General features: G+C 37.4%; 1 protein-coding gene across 4 annotated transcripts in view; it reads right to left on the bottom strand.

The window, feature by feature from the left end:
* Positions 1-17,972, bottom strand: part of LRP1B (LDL receptor related protein 1B) — a 687,296-nt gene that overhangs the window by 93,546 nt on the left and 575,778 nt on the right. For all 4 annotated transcript variants that reach the window (XM_065840662.2, XM_071810731.1, XM_071810729.1 and 1 more), the window contains exons 59-62: positions 17,122-17,303; positions 15,267-15,466; positions 1,121-1,309; positions 174-322 (exon numbers count right to left, since the gene is read on the bottom strand). In XM_065840662.2, coding sequence (XP_065696734.1) covers positions 174-322; positions 1,121-1,309; positions 15,267-15,466; positions 17,122-17,303 — 720 coding nt within the window. The remainder of the gene's footprint in view (positions 1-173; positions 323-1,120; positions 1,310-15,266; positions 15,467-17,121; positions 17,304-17,972) is intronic.

The raw sequence follows: 17,972 nt of genomic DNA, 5'->3' as shown, positions 1-17,972 counted from the left end.
CTAATAGCCTGGAAGATGAAACACTTTAAGTACACCCCTGAGTAACCCAGTCTTCAGCTCCTTTGACTGATGCTCCCACATCTCATGGGCACCAGCATTCATTATCTAAAAGCCGGTGGAAACAGAGTAAAATATACTCTCCACTCCCCCTTCTCCCATGCATACGCACTTACCTGACTGGCAGTACAGTTGGATAAGCATGTCTTGTTGTCTGCAGCGAGGTAGAAGTTAGTGGGACAGGCGCAGGTGAACATCTTGTCAGGGGCCAGAAGGCATAAATGACTGCAACCACCATTGTTTAGTGTACATCGATGTTTAGACACTGTGGGCATATAGGAAAAGAATATCAGAGCCTATTATTTCAATATACTTTAGGTTATCTGCTTTATAGAGGACGAAAAACATACACACAATATTTTTACAACAGAATGTCTCAAATCAAAAACCTGTAAGAGGCCACCTTTTTCTTTTGCCTTTAAGCTATTATCTATTGTATGCAAAAATGAATTATTACTACGGATGTAGATTTGAAACTGCAAGGACGAGAGGAAGAAAAAAGCGTTAGTGGATTTTTGTTTGTTTGTTTGTTTTAAAATGAGACAAAAAATTAGCTTTTCTAGGTCAAGTGCCAAATTGCATTCAGTTACAATTCAAACACAGGGAGATCAGACACAATCGTAACACCTACATTCTCAGATATTCCCTCAGCCAAACAAGTTCCTAAACAACAGTAGTCTTCTGTAAAATTAACACTCTCTTTTCAAATAAAAAGATTAAATATTTTCATAACATATCGTTCCTATCTTGATAAGCGGTAAATTGGACTGTAATGCAACTTAACAGTTCTGTGCTTCAAGTCAGTATTTTGGGTTAATTTTTAAGCACTCAAATTGGTATTTTGCCACTAAACAAGACATATCATATTTAATACCAGATATAACTTACAGCACTAATCACAGATTTATGTTTAAACACACTAATTTGGAACCTTTCATAATTTGGAACAAAACAGAAATGAAAGCAAATCTCTGCTGATGCACAAGCTCCTATTAACTCAGCAACTGGCTACCAAGTGAGATACATCAACGTGTTGTATGGAAAACATAGGCAGAATAATTACCATCAGGTTGCCTGTAGGAATGGTACACCTGGATGTCCGTTATGGTGTGCCATGAGTTAATCAGCGACAGTCTGTCTGATCCAGAGGTTTTGTGGGCACGGCTGAGCGATTTGGTTTTCCCGTCTGTCCAGTAGATATAGTCTTCAAACAACGTCAGTGCAATCACCCCTGGAATATCTTGATTAGGGACTGTAAAAAGAGATGCTGGGATTAATGTTCACTCTTGGAAGACTGCCAGTTAAAATATTCCATACTGCAAGGGCTGACAGATACAACTGCTATATAATGTCTTGAGAATAATTGTCATGACAATATGTCAAGCCTAGAGGGTTCTTTATTACCAGTTATGATAAAGATGGATGGGGTACAAGCTTTGCTTGCCTAGAATTAGTTGGTCCAATCAGTGTCAAGGAAACGAAAGAACTTCTGTTCACAAAAATCACCTCCACGTTGTAAACCAATGACATGTTAAGTTTTAAAGCAGTACATAACATAAATATAACTTAAACTACTCTTTACAGAAGGTCAATATTAATTGCTGTCTTCGGGGAATAAAAGTTATTAGAAAATATCAAAAATGCAAGCTATGCATCTTCTGATGCACTGTATTAACAACCTTTAAGGCAATTAATAGTATTTTATTTTGGCAAAATATGCTGATGAGACAGGCAAACAAAAAGTTTTTCATTAAAATAAACGTAACAGTATGAGGGCTTATTGCTAGCATAAGCAATCATACAATTAAAAAAATACACCAAGTGATGATAATACCCCATTGTTATAATATCACAAGCTTATGAATCAGCATCATTTAAAAAATGATGGAAAGATAAAATGGAGAAAAAGCTTTCTACTCTCCTTTATCCTATTCAGGAGTTAGAGTCGACGATCGTTGCGTGTCCCTTCCAACTCAGGACACTCTATGATTCTGTTGTACACTCTTTAATCTTGAACTATTTGTTCTTGGTAAGCACTAATTGAACTCCAGGGTTTTGTTTGTTTTTAATGTATATAGCTGTTATCATGTCATAGGAGACTATCTGACCACAATGGTCAATTGGTAAATTACAATCTTTCATCGCTGAATCACTCTAATTACTGATAGAGCTGAAAAGACAGATCAGAGCAGCTAAGTCTGCCATTTTTAACATGTAGATCGGTAATACTTTTACCTTGATTTCTTAGATGGAAATAGCTTCATCTTGCTATGTGGAGTGTACTTAAACAGAGCTGGGAAATCTTGGAAAATTTAATAGTTTATTGACACTCATGACTAATACCAAGAACATGAAATGATGACGTAGCAAATGCACTTTTATATACAATAGTCTTGCCATTAGTGAACTCCAGTGCCGCGTATGTTGCCTTCTGGCCAAGGGAACCTTGCCTCTTAGACCTGAAATCATTTTCCCTTATGTTTACATATGCCATAGCCACCAGACTGAAATAACAGGATGATATTCTTTTGAAGAGCTTCGTAACATTTCTGAAAAATTAATCAAAGGGTAAAGAAGTCTTGATTTTGGCACTTATTACACTGGTAACTTTGGCATGGTTCCTGGTTCCTCACATAGTGTAGTAGCCCCAGGAAAAGCTCTTATAACTTCCCCTATTGGTAGAATCACTTCATGAAAAGAGGGTCTACAAACTACAACTCAATCACTCCCAACAGTGATGGTTCCCATCCTGTTCCTCTGAGTGACGAAGGGAAGAGTTCTTGAAGTACCATCTCTTTTAACTTTGTCGTCAAAATAACAAACCAAGTGTAACAAAACAAGAATACTTTAACTACAATTACAAGAATTTCCATTATACTGATTCTTTTTCCTGCTTTTTCTTATTTTCTCACCACTGGCTTTATCAAAATAAATTGCAAGAAAAACCTCACAGGTTTGGGAAAACACTCAAATGCTAGAGCAGGGTTTGTCTGTCCACTGGAAGACCTATATGCATTATCACCTAACTAGATAATCTACTTGCACATTAATTTTATCCCCACTCTGCTCTGGAGTGAGGTAAATAATTGCCTTGGTGGGGAAAATAAGCTTTAGATGATACAATAGTACCCAACCTCACCCTGGATGTCCTATGGAGTGTACGGGGTGTCTGGTCCTGCGAACAGTGGAACAAACCCTGAATCTGGTCACAACTGAGCCTAAGCTGTCAAATCCCACTTATTACCTCTTTTCTTCTTTATTTTTTAATGTTCTTTTATTTAACATGTGTGATTTTCCATGAATCTTCTTGAGAGATTTCCTTAAGTTCTGCATACATCTTTGCTAATGATGAATTCAACAGTACTGTTCCAGAAAAGGCATGTACCTCTAATTTTAACTTTAAGAAGTAAATGATCGTTAAAATGCTTTAGCATAATTATTAATTGGGAATATTAATAATCATATGCTATGCTTACTACCAGATTTCAGAAATTAATCAAGGAAGCATAGAACTTACACATTCATGTCATTCAGAAAAAGGAAATTCTAATTCTGAATTATTTCAGAAACGTTAGTTCATTTAAATCTGTGAGCATGCGCTCTGTAACAGAAACAGCTTTTGGCCTGAATCATTATTCAATATCTCAGCAGATCCCTGAAAAACTGGACTCTCTCAGACTTCCTCTGTTGTCATTCTCCCTAGTTAATGATTTCACTGAATTTAAGCCATTGAGTTACTTTGTTGTGCTGTTGTATTTACCATGGAGTTTTGAGTACATCTGGGCAGAATCCATTGTGCTCGCTTTACATACAGAGATTTAGGCATATTGAATTCACTTTTTATTTTAGGTAGATTATAAACATTTGCTATTGAAAGTTCTCTTGTAACTTCTATGTCATATGATTGTGCCACAGCACAAAAATTAAAAGACAAGCACGAATTTTAGGTACATCTGCAAAACTTCCCCACTGATCTTAAAGGGCAGTTTCTAAGGAGAAATACAAACCACGCTGACAGAAGCAGCAGCAAGAACAGCAGAAAGAGAAACTGCTACTCTGAATGAAACCCTGAACCTACCCATAAAGCTATTTATTTTATTTTTGCTTGAGTTCTGGAAATCTATCTGCTAATATAAATTATGACCCTTGCCGCTAACTTTTGACATCAAATTAAAAATGTCAAAGACACTACTCCAGTCTTTCTAAATAAAATAATGATCACAGTTAAGATTAAAATCAGAATAAGTGGGCTTGTAAAAGCCTTAATGGACATGAAGAGTATTTACAGAGGAAAAATATTTTGATCTGTTTGTTTTTATTTTTCGCCACCAATGAAAAATATGTCTAGCTGTCACTTTTTGGCCATCCAGGGCTTACAAGTAAACACCAAATCCTGCATATAGATGTATGAGTAACTGTTCACTTTTGTTCCTATTATGTTTGTGGGTCGTCATAAAATTCATCATAGCTTTGATGGATTATGCATACACCAGGTTCCAGATTAAACTTTATATTCATTAACTAAAAATGATTCAGAAGAATAACATGTACTGTCTGGGTTCTCTCATCACACCTTATTAATAAGGAAGCTAAGCTTAATGTGTGGCTTAAAATGTTAAATACTGCACTTAGAGAGCTGTGTTTCAGGAAACAGCTGATGACTCATCAAGTACATCTTTTTTTTTAAAGCTAATTCTGTAAGCACCAGGTTTAGAAGCTTAGCTCTTCCAACTACCTTAAAAGCAAAACTACAATATACAACACAATGTAACAAATATTATATTACATTATCTTTTTTAACTATGATAGAGTTGTGTCTGTTTCTAAAACGTGGATTTTCCATTATTGTCATGTATTGGTCAAAAGTTGAAAATGTCAGTGATTAAAACAGTCACAGATTAGGCTGTAGTTTGTATTGCCACTATTTCTGACCTCTAAAGTTCATTCTCCGGAATGACGTTTCAGCAACTTTACAATTGTAATGGGTTTCTGAGTCACAGTAACCTTATGATTAAGTAATTTTCAGAGAAAATTTGAGCAAAATTCTTTCAGGTGCTTCCATCATTTAAAGCTGTAAAAGTTAAAGGTATTCTGTTGTGAATATGAAACTTAGAGAAAGTTATACTAAAACAAACAAACAAAAATCAATCAAGGAAGCAATGAATGGGCTGTGTTAAATAAAGTAGAACAAATAAGTAAATGTAAATCAATATACATAAAGTAAAACACACAGAAAATACGCATAATGTCAATGGATGCAAGTATTTATCATAAAAAAAAACGCTAAACTGACCATACAACTCAACATATTTTCTTCCAGCTGGTACAATTGTAAAAACTGAGTGAAGTTTCCAAAACCAGGCATTCAATGGCAGCTAATTCTGATTTACTTTACTGTTTGATGAATAGTTCTGTCATCCTGGGGTGTATTAGAAGGGAGTGGTTAGTAGGTCAGAGAGGTTCTCCTGCCCCTCTACTCTGCCCTGGTGAGACCACATCTGGAATATTGTGTCCAGCTGTGGCCCCTCAGTTCCAGAAGGACAGGGAACTGCTGGAGAGAGCCCAGCGCAGGGCAACAAAGATGATCAAGGGAGTGGAGCATCTCCCGTGTGAGGAAAGGCTGAGGGAGCTGGGGCTCTGGAGCTTGGAGGAGACTGAGGGGTGACCTCATTAATGTTTACAGATAGACAAAGGGTGAGTGTCAGGAGGATGGAGCCAGGCTCTTCTCGGTGACAACCAACGATAGGACAAGGGGTAATGGGTTCAAACTGGAACACAAGAGGTTCCACTTAAATTTGAGAAGAAACTTCTCAGTGAGGGTGGCAGAGCCTGGCCCAGGCTGCCAGGGAGGTTGTGGAGCCTCCTTCTCTGTAGACATTCAAACCCGCCTGGACACCTTCCTGTGGAACCTCATCTGGGTGTTCCTGCTCCGGCTGGGGAACTGGACTAGAGGATCTCTTGAGGTCCTTTCTAATCCCTAACATTTTGTGATTCTGTGATAGCTGAATATTATTTTTCTTTAACTTTCAGTACATTATAAACAGTGGAATATAAGAACTGTTGACATGGAATAGGTTATAAAATCTACAGATAACATCAACTGTGAATGTCCCCAAATAATGAACACAAAACTGTAAAGGAAATGTTCACATCTTATTTTCTGATTGAAGAGTAAAATAGTCTCTCATGCTCTTTATTCTTTTCCTTTGAGGACACCAGCATTTCAAACTTTCTGAAATTTCAGGTGGTGACAGCTACTGATTTATCATAAATATATACAGTAAAAGAACCACCCATTTTCTCTTTTCAGTCTTCCCTTAAACGTCAAGAGAACCTTCACTGCATTACTGATCTACCTCTTCGCAAATGACATACATTAGCTGCAATACTAATTACTAACCTCACAGCATATGTTATGGTGTGAATCAGTTTTAAACAGGAAAGCAAGATTAATTGCTCTCCTTTCTTTGGCAAGCACCATGAAAATGGACCACTTTCTGCAAATTCAAAGTAAAGCCAGGTTAGTCGTAACTGATAAGTGCCTCTGCTTCCCCTGCATCACCTATTTGGAAACATTTAATCAAGATGTCTACTTGAGAATCCATTAGTAAGAAAGCAATATACGCTGTTAAACATAAAAATTATGTTAAATGAGCATAGGGGTCAGATCTCTACCAGCAAATTCGTGGAGAATTTAAATACTCATATTTTAACATGGGGCCATGAGAATTGCACTCAGTATTAATTTCTTTCCAGAATTACCCACGTATTCAATAGATTTTTTTTTCTCCCTTCAAGGTTTCTCATAACCATGTCATCCTATGGCTGCTATGAATGCTTCGGAAATTCAGTTGAAGTAAGATTAAGCCCAAACCACATCTTGAACCACTCAGTGAAAATAACTAATAAAACACCCCACCTGCAGACCAATAATCCATTGCATACAGCTCTAGCAACCCATAAGTATTTTACTAAACCAGCACTTACTACATGCGCTTCTTTCCCCCTCATTTTTAGAGCACCAAATTCTTAAAAAATCCCTTGTAATCCGCACATATTACTTTTCTCTCAGATGCACAAATCTGAACAACTGTGACTGAAGTGCAGTTCTATCAGAAGAGGAATTACTGCCCAAGCATCATGACACTCAGCCTCCATCATCACGGATGGGGACACTGGGCTATGGTGCAAAGGAAGAGGAAGAAATGCCTTTAGTCCCTTTCGTAAATCCTTGCCTGAACAGTGTTACTCAGATGACTTCTTCCACCAAGTCCCAAAGAGTTACTGCAGTGACTCAAGTTTCTTACAACTTATGATATGGTATCTCTGAGAACATATATGCCCGTTTTCATATACTGCAACTTACACTATATATCATATATGAGTAAAAGATGTTTACCTTGTGCCACCAACAGAATCTTTTTAATTCAAACCAATACTTTGAATTTCAAGACCCTAACCTTCTTATTTATGTAATAAAATGCACTGTGGGCGCATATTCAACAACTTAACAATTATGAGGGACAAAAACCATGGAATACATAATCACCACCCAAAGCAACTTCTGAGGAATATCTGTACCCAAAATTGGCTTCCGTGATGCCTTTTCCTACCACAGTTGCCTCCTACCAGAGATGGGCCCGTCCTTTTCTAACAACCCTTCTGCTGCCACCTCTAGTTCTCTATTGGGCTTTCATTTTATACATAAATCATGGATTCTCTAATACTGAATGCTAATCCCAAACAGTGCTTGACCAAACAAGATGATGAGAATGTGATACAAAAGAGAAGGCAAAAAAGAGAAGGAATGCACAGCGAGACCTGAACAGGCTGGAGAGTTGGGCAGGGAAAAATTTAATGAAATATAACAAGGGCAAGTGTAGAGTTTTGCATCTGGGTAGGAACAAGCCCAGGTTCCAGTATAAGTTGGGGAATGACCTATTAGAGAGCAGCATAGGGGAAAGGGACCTCGGGGTCCTGGGGACAGCAGGGTGACCATGAGCCAGCACTGGGCCCTTGTGGCCAGGAAGGCCAATGGTACCTGGGGTGGATTAGAGGTGGCGTGGTCAGCAGGTCAGAGAGGTTCTCCTGCCCCTCTACTCTGCCCTGGGGAGACCACACCTGGAATATTGTGTCCAGTTCTGAGCCCCTCAGTTCCAGAAGGACAGGGAACTGCTGGAGAGAGTCCAGTGCAGGGCAACAAAGATGCTGAAGGGAGCGGAGCATCTCCCGTGTGAGGAAAGGCTGAGGGAGCTGGGGCTCTGGAGCTGGGAGAAGAGGAGACTGAGGGGTGACCTCATTAATGTTTACAAATATATAAAAGTGTGACTGTCAGGAGGATGGAGCCAGGCTCTTCTCAGTGACAACCAACGATAGGACAAGGGGTAATGGGTTCAAACTGGAACACAATAGGTTCCACTTAAATTTGAGAAGAAACTTCTTCACAGTGTAGGTATCAGAACAGTGGACCAGGCTGCCCAGGGGAGTTGTGGAGTCTCCTACTCTGGAGACATTCAAACCCGCCCGGACACCTTCCTGTGTAACCTCATCTGGGTGTTCCTACTCTGGCGGGGGGATTGGACTGGATCAGCTTTCGAGGTCCCTTCCAACCCTTGACTTTCTGTGAGTCTATTTCAGAAAGCTGCACAAAATATGAGGAATAAATACAAGTGGGTAGTAAAAGGGAAAAAAGGGGAAGCTTGCAACAGATCAGAAGCAGTGGAATATATAAATTATTAGATACTTGAACACAAATACAAATGACAGTAGATAACATACTAAAGGGAGATAAAGTGCTGTGTGAAGAGAGAAGAAGAGCCACATATCTCCATAAGAGGGAACGCGATTATGTAGACAAGAGAAGTGTGCGCAAACTTAAAATGTACACCTCTCTCCTGCATTTTGTACTAATTTGGATCCAAGAATATAAATTCACACACTGTAAGTCATATCTGTGATAAAAATTTCTACTTTTCTCTTGTGTGAACTCTGTTTCCCTTATATTTTCTGTATGTATCTACTTAAGCATAAAAAAAAGTTCATTTGATTTCAGGGATAAAAATCACACTGTGTAGAATTTCTTAACTACAAAATATCTCTACTGAAGAACTGAAGTCCAGTGTTCTCAGCTTTTACTGAAATGCAACTATTTCAAAAAGCATAACAAATACTCCAATGAAAATGAACAACTACAACAAAGTCTCATTGTCAGCTGGTAACATCCATGTGCCAAGAACAAGTGTGCTTAAAAAGGACAAATGCTGACTTTTTTTAAGCAATGAACTCCAGTGGCATTATAGCAGTTTCTGTTTAAGAATTTTGGCACCCAAAAGACATAGAATTTAAATTGGGGATCACAGCTTAAAAACCAGGTTATGATATTTTGCCTTCCACTCTCTGAAACTCTTGATTTTCTGAACTGCAATAAAATAAAAACAAAAAGCCTATCAACATCTTGACCGAAATGGAACTAACGATACATTCTTAGCAAGAAGAAACAATCCCCCAAAGACAAACTGCATCACGGAAGAACACCACTTAATAAGCAAATAGCCATTATACAATCAAATCCAAATAAACTTCGAAATTGCTGATGTTCACTTGTGCTGCAACCACCGGCCCATAGTTTCCTCTTTCAATTGAACTCCCTTGTAACCTTTTTTGCCTCATTTTACATTCAACTTATACCCTCTTTGAAACATAGCCAATACTTTATTTCTTTATAGTACTTCCTACTGGTACTCGCTCCTTTTGATAAAGAATTTGAAGCGCTTAGGCAATGAAATTATAACGAATAATGACAACAAGATTATGTCTATTAAGCTTGTAAAAAAGTATGTAATTTTGATAGATGTAATTAAATTTAAGTATGTTACATTAAAACGCTGATTTTAAAAATATATTTTATAATCGCTATTACTTCTATTGAAGTGGCATTTTGTTTAAAAAATTGTGTTTTCCTTTATCTTCTACCACAGCAAGAGGAGCTGTTTATCGTACTGCAACTTCTTCATCCCATTTTTGATTGTGTTGATATAAACAAGGGAGACCCGGTGACACAACAAATCCTGTATTATGTTATCTGTTTGGTTGCTTTCTGACAGGAACAACTGCACAGAAAGTAATGTCTGTTCTTTGAAATTTGTGATGGCGCATGTCCAGCTCACACAGAAATACACAGTGAATGTCTGCTAAGTTCTGAATGAGTATGTAGGAAAATTATGTTCAGAAGTTTATAATCTAATCACAAGAACAGTGGAAGATACAGAAACCAACCTGTTGGCAAGCTTCATAAACTGAGCTCCATTAACTGGACACTGTGGAACTTTAGAATAATGTGTGTGAGTTGCCTTTAATAGACATGAATCTTTGTATTTTTCCTGAACATTATCCTTTAAAAGAGACAGAATACAATATAATAAAATAATCAGATTTAGGAAGACATATGAATTGGAGAATTTTATCTGAACAATTATGAAAACTGAATGTAGGATGCAAGAGTGGAGCTGAAGGAATTATCAGTTTTTGCTATCAGTTGTGGTTATAATGAGTAATTCTATAGACTCCTCCAAAGTTGGGCAAAAATTATTGTAATATCAGACCTACTGTTTATTATTCATCTGCTTTGAGAAACCCTCTTTTCAGACTTCTCTGATTTTTGAGCTATGAAAACAGCAGCACAAATCTGGAAGGAACTGGTTTCTGTCATCTCCTAGGTTGCTTTTACATTAGGGCAATTTCATAAATAATTGGATGTACCCTTTTATAAAACTCTGGTACTAGAGTTCAGAATTAGACACATGTTCTGCCTTCACAGTCAGCAATTTTTGAAATTACAAGTGCTAAAATGAAAAAAAAAGGTTACAATCTCCAAAAATCTTATAGTTGATATTTTAAAACTTGCAAATATGTACACTAATTCTGAGGTAATACATTTAAGGTTCAACACTTTTTCATTGCTTAATTTTCACGCCCCTGTAGGATGAACCAATGAAGTGCCCAGCTTTTGTTTCTACAGTATAAAACATCAAAGACCTCAACACAGTTAAGGACTAATCTCAGCTCAGAGAAGCTTCCGTACATCCTAAACCGGACTATCAAGATTCCACTTTCATAGTTTCATTATGCTGAAATTCTCGTCTTCAAAGAGTGAAATGGGAAATGGTGGGTACCTCTGGGTTTTAAGAGCTCTGAAGGACAGGAAAACCTGTATGAGACAAGCAGATATCTGGGGAACTGCGAAGCTTGCATCTCCTCTGGGCAACAGGAACCAAAAGCAGCCGTTAAGTCTAACAAATTCTTAAATGTATTTTTTTTTAAAGCTCACAGAAGTAAACCAGCTTAGTGCTTAGCCAGATTAGTGCTTCAATGCTTGCTTAATCATTTATTACGCATAACATTTGTGAATGCTGCAGTGCTAAACTGGCTAAGCTCTAAAGACAGTTTACATAATCAAGCGTTAAACTTCAAGTAGATAAGCAAGGTCATTGCTGCCCCTAGTGCCAAGAAGAGCTCCCAAGTACTGTAAGATTTCTGGCCTTGTTAGAATGTTTTCAAAGTTCTTTCTAGGACTCTCTTGATAATTATAAAAGCCTGTTTCTGTATTGAAATGTGGATGAACTTTGCAAGAGAAAAGCAGTTGTTCTCATTTCCTGAAAAATCTTTAAGATGTGTTAAGAAAGAAAAACAACCACCACAACCAAACCCTCCTTACAAAAAGTGTTAGCACTATGATCTGAACTCATGTAAACTTCCATTGCATGGAATAAACACTTGTTCGTTTAACACACAACATGTCAATATTAGCCTAAGATTGTTTTGTCTGTCCTCAAGAAATATTTAGTGCAGAGAACAGAACACTGCAGTCCATCTCATACAATATTATCTCTTTATGATAGAAAATCTGCCCCCTCTGACAAAATACTCATTTGCTGGGTCTTGTGAAATATCTGTGGTGTTTTCTGATACGTTTTTCAACATGTAATTTTAAGATACAAAAAACATATTCTCAGAAAAAGCGCATGGCAAGCTACCCTTGTCCTCAAAGGTCACAGAACAGGTGAAAAAATACTTAGCTTACAATAACAGGCACTTCAGATTGCATCAATTACATGATTCCAATTGGGACTTTTTCCCATGAGTATCTTTTTTATTGTCATCATATCTGCGCCTTTATCCTTTGCCATTGGAAAACACAAAGGATAGAATAAACTCAACCATCCCTTGGTTAACTTTGACAACATAAAGTGTCCATGAAATCCACGTGAACAATACGTCTTCAAGAAACACGGTTATCACAAGATATAAAACAGATCTTGTTCACTTAAGTGCTTATCCACATGGATTACAGTTTCTCATATCAGAAAGCTACAAGTGATCACAGTTTCACCTCCTCTAAATCCCCATCACTGAACTTCCCTGAGTTTCCCTTATTAAGACAATTAATTTGCAATAGCTACATGTTATCTTCCAGAAGTATTTCTAGTCTTGTGCTGAAACATGAAGACATGGAGAATTTATTTTGTAGTTTGCTCCAGGAGAAGGGGGGAGGCAGGGAAAAGGTTCTGATTGAAGACAAATTGATCACTATGTAGGAGCTTTGCAAAATTCTCAAAGCACCCTTTGGTGCACCTAGAGGCATGTTTCATCTGTTTCAGACACCACAAATTCTATCACTTCTTTGTTAAATCCACAGAAACTTTTCTACAACTTGATTTTGGTTTGATAATCACATTTTGAGTGAGGCTCCTGACAACAGAAAGTGACAAACAGTATTAGCTAAGGAGAAAATCTTCCTTCCACATAATTTAAGTACCTCAGGATCTTTCTTCCGAAGCATGTTTCTTATTGCTTCAATATTTATATGCCACCTCTACTTAAGACAGACATGTCTTCAAAAGCAGCATGATACCAGGTGGTATCATACAAAGTCACAGGCAATTTTTGGCACTTGCCTCAGATATTTAACTGGTACCAAATTTTTAGGATTTTTCATTAACAAATGGAAATAGTAAAGCTATTAATATCAGGCATGAAAGCTTACAGAATGGTGAGTAACATTTGACTTTAACACTTTCACTGTAATAGCTGGAGAGTCACACGTGTTCCTTGAACAGCCATGAACACATTCAGCTGTCTAAAGCCAGCAGTGGTGGTGCTCTGTTGAATGAGAAGGAGTTCAGTTCTGGGCCTCTCAGTTCAGGAAAGATATTGAAGTGCTGGAGCAGGTCCAGAGAAGAGCAACAAGACTGGGGAAGGGACTTGAGCACAAGACCTATGGGGAGAGGCTGAGGGAGCTGGGGTTGTTCAGTCTGGAGAAGAGGAGGCTTAGAGGTGAGCTCAGCACTCTCTAGAACTACCTGAAGGGAAGTTGTAGCCAGGTGGGGATTGGTCTCTTCTCCCAGGCAGTCAGCAATAGGACAAGGGGGCATGGACTTCAACTCTGCCAGAGGAAATTGAGGCTGGAGATTAGAAGGAAATTCTTTGCAGAGAGAGTGGTCAGGCATTGGAATGGCTGCCCAGGGAGGTGCTGGACTCACAGTCCCTGGAGGTTTTTAAACTGAGAGTGGCCATGGCACTTAGTGCCATGATCTGGTCAATGGACTGGAGTTGGACCAAGGGTTGGACTTGATGATCTCTGAGGTCTTTTCCAACCCAGTCGATTCTGTGATTCTGTGTGATTCTGTGAATTTTGTTCCATGAAAACCTGCTCCTCACTGGTCCCAGCTGCGCTTGTGTGATGAATTTCCTACTTCTCTAGGTTCAAATATCCTCAGGGGAAGACATTAGCTTCAGGAAGATAAAAGCATTTGAAGCTGATTTTACCCACTTGAGCAAGAGAAATCCACAGGCTGGAGATAGAGGCAGCTGACACCAAAACCAGCATGATTGGAATTTCAAAGATACCTTCTGAAATTGAGTGGCAGTAGGACATTTGCTGAGAAAGACTGATTGTGCAGCTTTCAGGTTGAAAGAGAAAACTGAGAAAGGTTTGACCGTTTCCGTCAAGTAAGGGCTAAGAGAGACACACTGGCTGTTATTTACTTCTTTCTTTTGAAAGATTCATAAAGAAGTTTAAAAGGATAATTATAGGAGAACAAAATAGCACAGGGAATAACATCAAGAGGAATCTGTAAGAAAAATAGAGTATCAGCAGGAATCTAGTGGGCACTGGGGGGTCCGTCTGGGCAAGTATTGCTTAGGCAAGCAGGTTACAAATGTCCTGTGGTTGTTACAAAATCTGTGGAAGTTAATGCTGAGATTAACAGGGATGTTCACAGCTATTGCTGTTGTCTCTCCAATCTGCCATCTCAAATAAATGTCATTGAATTGTTCATTATCTATCTATAACTTACTATTCATGAATACAAAGGTTGGAAAATTTTTTAATTCGTTTTCTTTCACGGTTAAGCTTCAGTCTGAAAATAAAGTAAAGCTTGTGGAGAGGAGCTCAAGTAAAACTGTTTCATCTCAAAAAACACCCCAAAAAACAACAACAGAACACCAGTACTGAGTATTTCATATATTTGAATTAAAGTGAAAGATCTTTAATCATACCATTTGGAATATGAGAACTATTCATCATAGTGTAAAACTTTTTTTAATGCTTAATAGATAAAAGATATTAGCATTTTAATTATCTGTCAGGTGAGAAGCAGAACATGGGGATAAAGATTACTTCGTTATATAAGTATTTCAAAAGTTATTATTTCACGTCTATCAGGAAAGCCCCAAATTACATTTGCAATACTGGTGTCCTTATTGACTCATGCTGAGCAGACTAATGGGCATTTCCAGGCTTTCTTAGCCCAGAAAAAAACACCACTTTTAGCCACATCCTGACTCAGGACACAAAAGACGTATCCCTTCCACTTTTAACAGCCACGTTACCCTGGCCTTGTAACTTGGTCAAGAACATGTCTTGCAAATATACACTTGAGTACAGGATTAAAGGGGCTGAGTCTGTTCCTAGAGTTTCTGTTTTCATTTGACAGTTTTTCCATGGATCTGTCTTACTGCATGTTTAAAAATTACTCCTATTCATAACAGAGAAGGAATGTGAAAAGCATCTTTTAAAAACCTGATAAAAAGGAAAAAATGTATCAAAGTTGCAAAAACGTTTCAAAGTACAGTTTTTACACAATAACACATAACATTCAATTTGAAAATTATCAAAAAAAGGAAAAAAAATTAAAAAGCTGTTGACCAACCTTTATGTCTATGAGATCCATCCATGTCAGAGAACTCAATGTGATTTTCATCAGCCCAATACAGCCTGTGGTTGACATAATCTATCGTAAGAGCCATAGGTCTGGATATCTGTGTTTCTATGACAACTGTTTGGCCGGAGCCATCCATACCAACACGGCCAATGTGAGGATACTCGCAGCAATCAATCCAGTACAAGTATCTATAAAACAAAATACAATGGTTGCTTCCTTTGGAGATGCAAAAATAATAGCAATAAATAATTAATGTATTTAGTTGATCTCAAGAATAAATTGGTAATTATCCTATAAACTTTACATCTTTCAGATGGCTTTTCGGATTTGTCTAGACTTGCGTGTAAATGAGAGGGAAATGTAAAGAGGTTGAACAGCAGAGTCCTCATGTTGTAATTTTATCTAATTCATTATGGATTAGTAAAAAGTGCATTTAAATTGCTTAGTTTTGATCCCTTAGAATTTGAAATACCAGCCAGGCTGAACTTTATGAATCTCGCACCCTACAAAAATGCCATCTCTACTAAACTTACGGCAAATATTGTGTTACATTCAAATAGTTTGACATAAAGGGCTTAAAAACGGGTAAAGCAACAAGAAAGACTGTTGGAAAGCTGAGTAGCAATTTTCTCCTCCATATGTTTTTTTGCCAAAATACAGAGCATGGTTTATTTTTTTTAAAAAAAAAAAAAAAAGGAAAGTTAGAAAAAGAAGTGCCATCACTTAGAACCTCAGGACAGATCTTTCCAGCTGGGCACCTGATATCTCTCTACAGGCTTTGGACTGGCTCTCAAAAACTCAGATGAGGTTCATATTCTTAATAGCCACGTGGTGTGGTGTTTGTGTGCAGGAGGAAATGGTGGCCCTAAAACCAGCTACAGGTGCGATACACTGGCACAGAGCCTGCTCGAAAGAAGCGGTAGAGAAAGGGAAGTTTCTGCACTGATTCCAACAGAAAAGTTTCTCTTTGGAAACATATCATTGCCATTGTATGGCATCAGCATTATAATTGATTTAGCATTTCTCATTTGTGAGAAAAAAAAACTATGATGAATACAATTTCAAACAATAAGTCAGAATTTGAATTGCAAACACAGGTTTTCTTTCAAGCAGCTTTTCATATTAAAATAAACATTAAAATAAATGAACGAGAAAATAAATACATTAAAAAAAAAAGAAAACTAAAGTTACAAACTAAGTCTCCTTAAATAAACTCCTTAAGTGAATGTATCCTAATAATTAATAAGTCCAGTTATTAGAGTGGTGTGAAAATAAAAGCCTTAATTGCATAGATATAAAAGGCAAAAGTTATCTTCAAATTACGCAGGATTAAAAATTTTCTCTGTTTGATGAACACGCAAAAACTATCAGGAAAAAAAGTCTTCAAATATGTGGTAACTGAATGGCCCAAACTATTTTCAAAACTAGTAAACACAGAAGAGTGCTAACAACACAGTTCACTTCAGTGAATAAATGAAGCAAAATGTAAGAATTATCTTCCATGTAAATATGAACTCTTTGCTATTTTGCAACACACTTCTTTAAGAAAAATACGGATATTTCTTCAAATATCTCTTTTCTCCTACTAAAAGAACATTTACGGAGTAGTAAATATAACAAAACATGGTTTAATACCTGCATTCATCTTTCTATTATACCAATTTGACATGTAATGATGATATAATAAGCATTGGTAATGCATTTTAGACTACTGATATCCACTGTAGCTGAAAGTCAGATAATAAAAAACTCATTAGTGCTTCCTATCTTCTTTTATACATAGAAAATATTTAAATATAAAAATAGAATTAAATATAAATTACTGCAAAATGGTTCTTCATACCCAGCTTGAGGATCTACAGAGAGATCTCTAGGAAACTTCACCCTTTTGCTCACAAGGACTGTAGGGTATAAGCCATTGAGTTTAGACACCTCGATAACTCGCTTTTCAGTATCAGACCAGTAGAGATTCTTCCCAATCCAATCCACAGCCAGTGCATTGGGAACAGCTGTATTGTGGACTACCTAGAAAATAAAAAAAATCACATAAATTATTCATCTAAATACTGGGAAAAGGAACGACAATTCAAGAGTTAACGGTACCAGACTATTAAGAGGTTGTATGTATGACACAATGACATATAACACGTGAAAAATAGGCATTCCCTGTTAAACAACAGCACTTCTGAAGCAATGACACTTTTTAGGTGACTAAGATAATGTGACACTTTCCTTATAGTAAGGGAGAATGGAAAATGCCATGATATAGTAAATATCAAATCTCCAATTTCCCTGCATTATGCACTGCCTCTAAGAATTTTTCATCTTAAGATTCTAATATATTCCATTGTCTTACTTTAAAAAAAGGAGACTCTTTCCCCTTTCCTATTCTGTTTATTTTTCACAGGATGGAGATGAGGATCTCTCCTCGTAGCGTGCCCTCAAACACGTCTGCTGATGAGCTCACCAGCTCTCTCTCCAGTCTACATCAGCATATATTTCATTGTAATATTGCAGCAGTGCCATGTGTCATCATGAGAGAGAGATCATAAGGGCACCCAACTCAGGCAAACAGAGGAAGATTACTTAGTTGGAAAGTAAACACTGTGCTCTTATTTCCAGTATTCATATGGCAGAAAAAGAGAGGAGCTTTCTAAGAATTAGTTGAATTTCAAAAGGACTAAATTATTAAGG

This window comes from Patagioenas fasciata, chromosome 7 (genome assembly GCF_037038585.1).
Source record: "Patagioenas fasciata isolate bPatFas1 chromosome 7, bPatFas1.hap1, whole genome shotgun sequence".
NCBI classification, from domain to species: Eukaryota; Metazoa; Chordata; class Aves; order Columbiformes; family Columbidae; genus Patagioenas; species Patagioenas fasciata.
This window is presented reverse-complemented; position numbering and strand designations above follow the sequence as displayed.